At 37.8% G+C, this 9,851-nt stretch overlaps 1 protein-coding gene across 1 annotated transcript in view; it reads right to left on the reverse strand.

The window, feature by feature from the left end:
* Positions 1 to 9,851, reverse strand: part of Pcdh15 (protocadherin related 15) — an 864,688-nt gene that overhangs the window by 127,392 nt on the left and 727,445 nt on the right. The window contains exon 23 of the mRNA XM_050142799.1: positions 4,433 to 4,549. Coding sequence (XP_049998756.1) covers positions 4,433 to 4,549 — 117 coding nt within the window. The remainder of the gene's footprint in view (positions 1 to 4,432; positions 4,550 to 9,851) is intronic.

The following is a 9,851-nucleotide window of genomic DNA, read 5'->3' on the forward strand; positions in this document are numbered from 1 at the left end:
TTTTTTTTTTTCTTTTGTTTTTTTTTTTTTTTTCAAGACAAAGTCTCTCTGTGTAGATTTGGTGCTTGTCTTGGAACTTGCTCTGTATGCCAGGCTGGCCTTGAGCTCACAGAGATCCATCTGCCTCTGCCTCCCAAGTGCTGGGATTAAAGGCCTGTGACACCACTGCCCAGCTTAGTTTGACAGTTTCTAAATGGGATCAGTGATATTTTAATCTGAAAATACTTTTGATCACAAGTAAGAGTAACCATATCATTGTTCTTAGCAACCTTCAGTTCATGATACATTACCTGTACCATATCACTATAATGCTACATAATATAATGTAAGCCCAGAGTGGCCATAAATGGTATATACTTAAAATGCATGAATAAGCCATTTCCAAACATTAAACATATTCACACTTCCTCATAAAACCTTTCCTTACATTCTCATTTTTGCTTCTAAATCTAACTACACCCAACTGTCATTTAAAAATCCCATCTCAACTATTTCATGGTGTTTATTTTTTGATCTAATTAAGTTTCTGAAATCAAAGGGATGTGGACTGGGCCACGTTGCCTCAGTGTTTACAAGCCATTCCTGGTGCAAGTAGACCATGATTGTATCCTGGTTCAGCTTTACTGTGAAGGAAAGATCCTGCAAGCTGAGCCTACCCCCCTTGCTCTAGACTGTGTAGTCAGTCAGTTTCCGTTGCAGAGCTGACAACAAACTGAATCAACGCAGTGTTACAACACAGCCTGGAAGATGAAGAGCGATGAAATAATAGATCAGGAAAGATACGAAAGGAAAAGAAGAGGTGAGCACACCAAAGCAGAGGTAAAAACACAATTTTATAACATTTCTGGCTCGGGGCTGCTTTCAGCGTTACACAGAACAAGCAAATAGGAAGCTATGGATCAAAATGGGATTACTTTTCATATGAGATCATCAGTTATAAAACGCTGCAGAACAACGGATAAGCTTCCCAGCTGGTGTTCCTGACATCACACCATTTAAAAAAAAAAACAAGGTGCTCATTGTAGAAATAAAATTAATGGCCATCTTTCCCTCTCTGTAGAGATCAGCTGAGGTACCCTGGATGGTGAGGATAGCTGTTAAAGACAACTGAACAAACACATAGCTCTTCAGTGGCTTGTCTGAATCCAGAATGGCTATGTCTCATGTTTTTATAGAAGGATATGAAACACATCACCAATCACATTCATGATTACTGTCTCATTATTTCTTCTGAAGAAATCTTGTAAGATTAATTACTGTTTAGGAATAGATTTTAAGCCAATTGTTACTGATAATTAACAACAACATTTTTTAATGGGGATTTTATTTCCAATTCTCAAAGACTATGTATATTTAAAAATAAAGAAGTGTATGAGTTGCAAACATTAAACATGTTCTCATTAATGCCTTGCTTAGCTGAACAGGAATCTCAAATCTAAAGCACATGAAAGGCGAGATTACACTGAGGGGTTGAGCTTCCATGAGCTCCTATGCTTCCCTTCTTAGAAACGGGTAAACAGCCAACAGCACACACATCCCAGTTGGTCCATGGTTGTGTGTTGGCAGAGGATACTGTTTTAATACTAACTATATAATAGGTTAATTTATAACCCTACTTACTAACAGAATTCCAAGTGAGTTTGACCTGAAGCTTCAGAAAGAATCAAGATATGCAAATGGAAATTACACGTCCAGTTTGTTCTGTGAAAGTTTAAAGAAGTCCCCAGTGAGCAGAAAGAAAAGGTTAGCAGTTTTTTTTCCTCTCCCAGCAATCCATCATTCCTCAATTCTGTGTGAGCACACAATGCCAATCCTGCCGTCTCAGTAGAGGAACACAGAAAATCCCAGCAGTGTCAGAGTCCTGGAAGATTGCTCCTCCCTCCAGAGCACTTTAATTTTGCACAACATGCATTTTATAATTTTTCATTTATATTCAGAAATAGTGTTCTCTCTGGCTTTGAGGCGGCACTCGGTCTCTGCATTCGGTACTTCAAACGGCTTGCTGCTACTACATTAGAGTTTAAAATGTGCGGCTCTCACTTTCCTCAAATCAAACAGGATGTCTTGAAGAAGGTGTGGTAAGTCTCAAAACATAAAAGTAATTTCTAGAGTAGCAATGATACTTAAAAGAGGAGGGTTGGGGAGAAGCTGTGCTAAGAAGAAATATGCATCATTCTTAAATCCCAGCTTTTCAGGGACCTAATGGAGGCTTGGAGATGACAGATATTCCAAATATCATATACAGCCAAATTTTCGAGGTTCTTGCAAATCTGCCAACACTGAAGAGCACACAAATAAGCATTACTGTATCTATTCATTGCGTCATGCAAATGTTTTATAGCTTACTATTACTTGCTGAACTAAAATGTGGGCATACAAATGGAGTGAGTTTCCTACTATTGGAAGATCTGGTTAAGAACGAGGTCACCAAATAAACATTTAGTATTTTATTAGGCAGTAATAGCCTCACTACTGAAACATAAAGGATCAGAGACTCTATAGGATAGGAAATTAAAGTTATTATTGATTGGTCAATGTTTATAACACTAAGAGGGAAGAAGGCACCTGGGCAGCACATCTGCAAAATACATGATTTTTGAAACCAACCTCAAAGAAAATATTAATACTTTAAAATTATGCAGACAGTCCTAGTCTTCTAAAAAATTCCTTGGATTTGGGTTACTATTTGCACTTGTGTGGATGCACAGTCATCTTAAATCAACAGAAAAATCTGTAGAAACAATTAAGAAGCTAAACTCCAAATAATAGCTACCATGAAACATTGCTAATGTTTCAAGAGTGGAAACTGAATCTGATGCAGCAGCTGAGGCCAACACTCTCAGCCAATGGGATGATCTGAATCCATTTTTTACTTGCTAAAGAAGCCATCATCATCATCAATTATCAGATATTTCAATAATCACTAAAGACCTGAGGGTGCAAACTTCTTCCACAAAAATGTGGACCTGAGGCAGTTTTTAAAAGAATTTTAAGGGTTTAAGTCAGAGACTCTAGGAAAGCTAACAATAGAGTCGACCATTGCCCGAGACATCCTTTCTCACCCTCATGAGAATGATCTGATTGTCAGATATCAAAGCATGCATGCTAAGAACAAATGCACTAAGACTTTGAGTACCTCGTACAGAAGAACAGGACCATTTGGTCACTCATAACTTATACTTTTTATGCTGTTAGTTCTTCATCAATCAACTAGACTGTGTTCTAAGTTCTCTCTGCAGTTCTGCCTCATCTGATGGTGAGTTTCTTGACAGCAGAAACTAGTTAGCGCAGTGGGCAGTTGGCAGCAGGTGCTCACTGTTATTGGTGTGCTCCTGGATGACAGTGGACAGTGTGCCGGGGGTGCTTGTTGCTATTGGTGCATTCACAGATATGAATTTTTGCTTATTTTTACAAGTGTGACAAGCCAGTCTCAAAAACGTTTTAATGCGCCGGAGCAGGTGCTCCTGAGCTAAAGATCATTGCTTCCAAAATCAGCATATCCTTTTGTTCGGATGTTATAGTCACGGCAAACTTCATACAGCTTGCTGCTGCCAGAACTGACAAACTTTATGGCTGCTATTGACTTTTCATTAAATAAAAACTCTTCTGGAAATACTATGGCTATTAGCCCTAAAAGTATTTTTTAACTTGCTTACATGATTCAAGACTTTAATTTTTTCTGACTTCTCAGTTATGGCTTAGTATGTTTATTTGTGTTTCCTAGAATCCATTAGTAGCACGAGTTCACTTAGAGGAAAAATATAAATCTTTAACATTCTGTTCAGAAATTAAGAAAAAACCAGTGGAAAGCACTGTAGGTTTTCCACAGAGCATTCTACACCGGTGCTGTTACTTTGAACTTGTATTAAATGCAATAATTTAACAACATTAAGGAAAATTTTCCTCACTGCTGTTGTAATAATGTATTAGCTGGAAGCTCTCTGTCTTGATTGGCAATTTGGGATGTTTTGAAATAAGTAAATGCTCTACATGGTTAAAGAAAAATCTCCTAAATATATTTGAAAGAAATATCGAGATTTCTGTTTATAAAAGTACAGGCTTATGTTGTATGTGGACTTAGCATTTTCTTATAAAATGTTGTGCACAAATAAAGCAGAACAATTATGAATGTGGAACCTTCCCACACACAATTGAACTTAAAGAAAAACCCTGCATGATGGCGGATGTTTCCAAAAGCAGTTCTGCCGGTCTTCATCATGAAGGCTACTTAAATGGACAAATAATAAGAATTTTGAAATCTGGGTAAAAAGTATATCCCTGGCTGTCTCACTTTACCAGGATCAAGGTAACTGTGTAGGTAATAAGTAAGAACTGCCAAAAGGAGGGGATGGGTTCTCAAGACCTCACTGTTTTCTTGGGAACTGGGCACTTTCTCATGCAACTCAGAGCACGGGCCAGTGTCTCTACTTACAGGAGGGTCTGCATCTTCAGCATACACGGTCGTGATTGGTGTCCCTTTGACAGCATCTGGAGCCACCATCCCCTTGTAGATACGTTTACTAAATACCGGAGGGTAGTCATTCATGTCCTGTAAAACAGGATAAGGATTTAGTGCTGTAGATGAGATGGGAAATGGTTAGGTCGATTTGGTTCTTTATGTCACGCAACCTATTTACCACAGCCAGCTGCATCCCCCTACTTCTACTTATTTCCCAACTGACACCCCAAAGAAGCCAGGTCCCTGCACCAGCACCAAACAAACTATCCAACCATCCAGCTACCAATATGATTTCTTAAAAAGTTACTTTCTGAACTTGGCATAAGTAATTGTGCATGCCTTTAATCCCAGCACTTGGGAGGCAGAGGCAGGCAGGTCTCAAAGTTCTAGGGTTCTAGGCCAGCGTGGTCTACAGAGTGAGTTCTAGGACAGCCAGAGCCACACAGAGAAACTCTGCCTCAAAACCAAAAAAAAAAAAAAAAAAAAAGGTAAAAAGAAAATTCCAGGAAGTGGGATAAGATGATGTTTTTGATGTTTTGTTATTTGTTTTGAATATTTTGCATTTGCATACTTAATATGACTGTATGAACAAACTGAAATGTCTCTAATTTGATATTCATTCCTATGAATATAAAAACTAAGGGAAACTCTTCCCTGAAGCACATTACAGTGATGGTTTTCGGAATTACATATGCTTACAGATGGAAAACAGCGTTAATTTACTTAAGGGAAAATTTCAATGCACTTTATATGCATCTGATTTCATTTCACTCTGGTGGTTAAGGCTTACTGTCAGTTACTAAGTAGATATTTGCTAAGTTATATCCATGATAACTAAGCACCGGATCCTATACTATTGGATATTCTATGACTCTGGATAAAGATAGTCCTGGAAGAAACCTCTTCCAACTGCTGTTTGACACATAAGGTGATGGTCCAGACAGTTATGGAATTCATCAAAATGATGTAATTATTTGTCAGAGCCAAAAACAATAGGTCAGGTTTCTTGAGAAGAACATAATTTTCCTTAACCATCTTATCATTTAGAGAGACCTGTATGCCATTATTTCTGACTAATATTTGTTACAGTGGTTGCCTTAATGTTTGATTAACCATCACATTCTGCACTGTTTGGGGGTGTTTCAGGTCAAATGCATTAGACACTATGCAAATTTTGTTAATTATCTATTTTTCATCTTCAAGGTACCTTTTCTCACTTGCTCTTAAATGAATAAAGTACTCTATAAATTTTTTCATATGAGTTCAGACACATCATCTCTACCCAATGCTAATCTGAAATGTACAAATTCACCAATTATAAACTTCTCTTTTTTGCAGAATGGTCGAGGTGGTAATGTCTGAGCAATGAGGCCAGTTTCCTTTTGTATGTACAGTACAGTAGGCTGAATAAGAATAACCTGAAGGAATTGGATAGAAACAGTCCTTAGTCTTCAAAATTGAAAAATAAAAGGTACCATTTCCCCGGCAGACACATGATACTCACAACCTTTTCCTTTCTAAGTTATGGAGTGCAGCATCTGAACTAGCAAATGAACTTAGAAATGCTGGCTCTCCATAAGGGATGAAGTAAAGAGATTCACCTGGGGATCTTGGCAGGAACAATGGAGGGAGCATTTACATTCCCGTTGTCCACTGCTTTCTCAAGAGTGTTGATTAATTTAGTGACTGTATCTTATAATTAAGATGGGAATCAAATTGGTCCCCCTACAGTGTAACTTATAGAAGTTTTAAAAGTAGAATCCAACGTCACACTTTTTAACCACGTGGCTTTTCAAAGCTTGAGAAACTCAGTGTGTTCCCGTGTAGTTTCTTGGGTACCTCTCGATGCCCCTCTGGCTCAAGGAATCTCAAATTTTTGGAAAATTTCACTCTTTGGGGTAGGATATCAAGATGTATTTTTCTAGTTGCGTTAGTTCTGTTCTTGATGGTATTGAGAGCAAAGGACCGTTTTATCCCTGCTGGGAAGGTGTTTACCAGATTCACCTTTGTGAATTCACTGTGGGTGTTTTGATATTCATCCTCATAAACCGATTACACGCACACCTAAGGCTCTAATAACAGAAGGCCATTACAAGATTGCTTATCCTCCTCAATATTTTTGCCTGCCATTGACAGTGTGAAGCATAAATCAATATGGTTATAATGTGGCAGTATTTCTTGTGATAGCCTCTTGTACATGTTTTAGTTTTATAATCTCTATTCTGGCTGAGATATGTGGCAGATTGCCCATCATTCTCCCACAATGCGTTGTTCCAGACGAGGCGGTTTATTGAAATGCAATGCTAACATGCATAATCAATAGTTCATTATATGTATGCTTCGGGGACGTCAAAGAAAAACCGCACATAACTAACTCTGCTTCTGCACATGTTCTATTACGCTGTAAATTTAAAAGTGCAGCTCTCCCACTAGAGGGAAGTATTGGCAAAAGGAAAGATTTCTTCCTCTGCCCTATAGCTAATTTTATCATTAAAACCCATTATCATTTGCTTCCTGTGGTTATATTTGTTGATCTGAACACAAATTAGTTTTTGTATTTCAATAGAGCAGTCTAAATGTTACCATGGTTTTCAGCTAAAACAACACCAGGGATCTCTCACGATGTTGCTTTCTTTTAACCAGTACAGCTTGTAATTTGAATCCATACATCCTGCAAATAAAACTTGACCTCAAGATATTGTTAGCTAGCTGGAGGAAAATATGAGTTCCTTGTATTCATTTTCAAAATTAAAGTCTAAAATAATCATACACACCATTTTTTCCTTCCTTTTTTTCAGATTAAAGAGTAGATTTAGGGAATAATTTGAACAGCAACCCAGTATGCTAGGAGCTAGCTGGCATATTTATAAATGAATAACAAGTTGAAAAAGAAAACATAAAACCTAAATATAAAGAGATGGCAAGGTGTGATTCTTTTCAGAAATGCGAATCAACTGTAGTCTAAATATTCTTCAGTTCTGATGCCTCCCAAGAAAACACAGTGGTAGAAAACAGTGGATGGAGCAGCCTTCATGCTTCTGCCATCCTGTCTGGCACTGTCTATATGATTTTGTTTTAGACCATTGAAACTAGACAATGCATAAGTCTTTCATGGGTGTTTGTGGTAAACTTCTATTTTGTTCATTATATAGACATACTTTCCTATTTTAATTTTTTGAAAAAGAAAACAAACTATCTTTCAAGTATTTGTTGATTTACCCAACTGTCAAGATTTAAAATATTAGATGATCTCAAGATTAAATACTTTATCATTTCATCTTTTTTTATTTCTTCTATACAAAAGAAACCATGTCTCTGTTCATACTTTTCAAAGAGAGGGACTTTAAAATGCTTTCCCTGTGGGGAACATTTGGAGAACAAATGTTTCTTCCTCAAATACCATGCAATTATGTTATCAGTGGAATAGCTTGTCAGTGCTTCTAGAAACAGACACACAGTTGAAACTTTGCAAGCTTGGCAAGGTTGCATTTGTGGAGGATGTGAGCTGGACTCCAGTTGCTGGCATCAGTGGTGTCTGAGAAAGTTTTAAAGTTTCAATTTGCACATCTCACCTAGAGTTACCAGAAAGATAAAACAACAACCTTCTGTTAGAAATGCTGCCTGAAATTTTATTATGTGTATATAAGTTATAAGATAATTAAAAAGTGATGTAAAACATGCACATAATTCTACTTTGGAGAAGTTTTGTTTTAAATGTATAAAAAATGAGAAAAGATGTGGGTCAGTCAGATTTATCCACTGGGATTCTTGACTTCTCTCAAGAAAATGAAGGACTGAGGCACAAAGTCAGTCCCACATCCTCTAATTGCTGAGGAAGAAATGAACTACTAAGAATGTATCCCTCAGAGATGCTGCTGTGTGGCCTAGTAAAACCTTTTGTTACCATAAGGAGCAGCCTGGGACAAGGAAGCTGGAGTCTAGCTAGAAAGCAGGGTGATTAATTAAAAACCTGACCACTTCCTAAATATAACTCCAGTAGCACAGACATTGAGAGAGAATCAATTAACAAATGGAACCTTCGAAACTGAAAAGCTTCTTTAAAGCAAGGACACAGTCAACAAAACAAAATGGCAGTCTACAGAATGGGACAAGATCTTTACCAGCCCCACATCAGACAGAGGACTGATCTCCAAAATATACAAAGAACTCAAGAAATTGGTCATAAAAATCCAAATAATCCAATAAAAATAAATGAAGTACAGATCTAAACAGAGAACTCCCAACAGAGGAATCTAAAATGGCTAAAAGACACTTAAGGAAATGGCCAACATCCTTAGCCATCAGAGAAATGCGAATCAAAACAACTCTGATATTTCATCTTATAACCATAAGAATGGCCAAGATCAAAAACGCTGATGATAACTTATGCTGGAGAGGATGTGGGATAAATGGAACACTCCTGCATTGCTGGTGGGAATGCAGGCTGGTACAACCATTTAAATGTCAGTGTGGTAATTTCTCAGAAAATTAGGAACCAACCAGCCTCAAGACGCAGCAATACCACTTTTGGGTATATACCCAAAGGATGCTCAATTGTACCACAAGGACATGTGCTCAACTATGTTCATAGCAGCTTTGTTTGTCATGGCCAGAACCTGGAAACAACTTAAATGCCCCTCAACCAAAGAATGGATAAGGAAATTGTGGTACATTTAAACAATGGAGTACTACACAGCTAAAAAAAAAAAAATGACATCTTGAAATTTGCAGCCAAATGGATGGATCTAGAAAACATCATATTGAGTGAGGTAACCCAGACTCAGAAAGACAAATATCATATGTATTCACTCATAAGTGGTTTTTAAACATAAAGAAAATCAGCCTACAAATCACAATCCCAGAGAACCTAGACATCAATGAGGACCTTTGATGCTTTTTGATGGACTTGATCCTTTTTGGTCACTCTCACTCAGTGTTTTTTTACCTACTTAACAGTTGCAACTTTTTTTTAATGCCCCCCAAAAATATGTGTACACACCGTAGAACTCAGAACACAGACCAGGCTGATATTATTTTTATGGGGACCCTCTCTTTGTCTGCTGTTTGCTAGGACCTTAGTAGTACTGACCACAACACCTGGCAGTCAAGACAAATGCTTGCCCACCAGAGAGGTAAGCTAAGTCCTCAGTGCCAGAGAAATCTGCAGTTAATACAGACTTGAACACTAGACCCACCTATCCCTGAAGCCCTTTTCATCTTAGAGTGTTGAAATTTCAAACTGAACTAGTTCATGCTAAAGAACTCTATCATCTATTCTCTCTCTCTCACTCTCTCTCTCTCTCTCTCTCCCAGAAAATTTTTTTTATTGAAAAAAAAATCCTGCCTCCTCCCAGCCTCCCATTTCCCTCCCCCTCCTCCTGCCCCTCCCCCC

This window comes from Alexandromys fortis, unplaced genomic scaffold (assembly GCF_014885135.2).
Source record: "Alexandromys fortis isolate MF-2015 unplaced genomic scaffold, M_Fortis_MF-2015_v1.1 scaffold_9, whole genome shotgun sequence".
Taxonomy (NCBI): domain Eukaryota; kingdom Metazoa; phylum Chordata; class Mammalia; order Rodentia; family Cricetidae; genus Alexandromys; species Alexandromys fortis.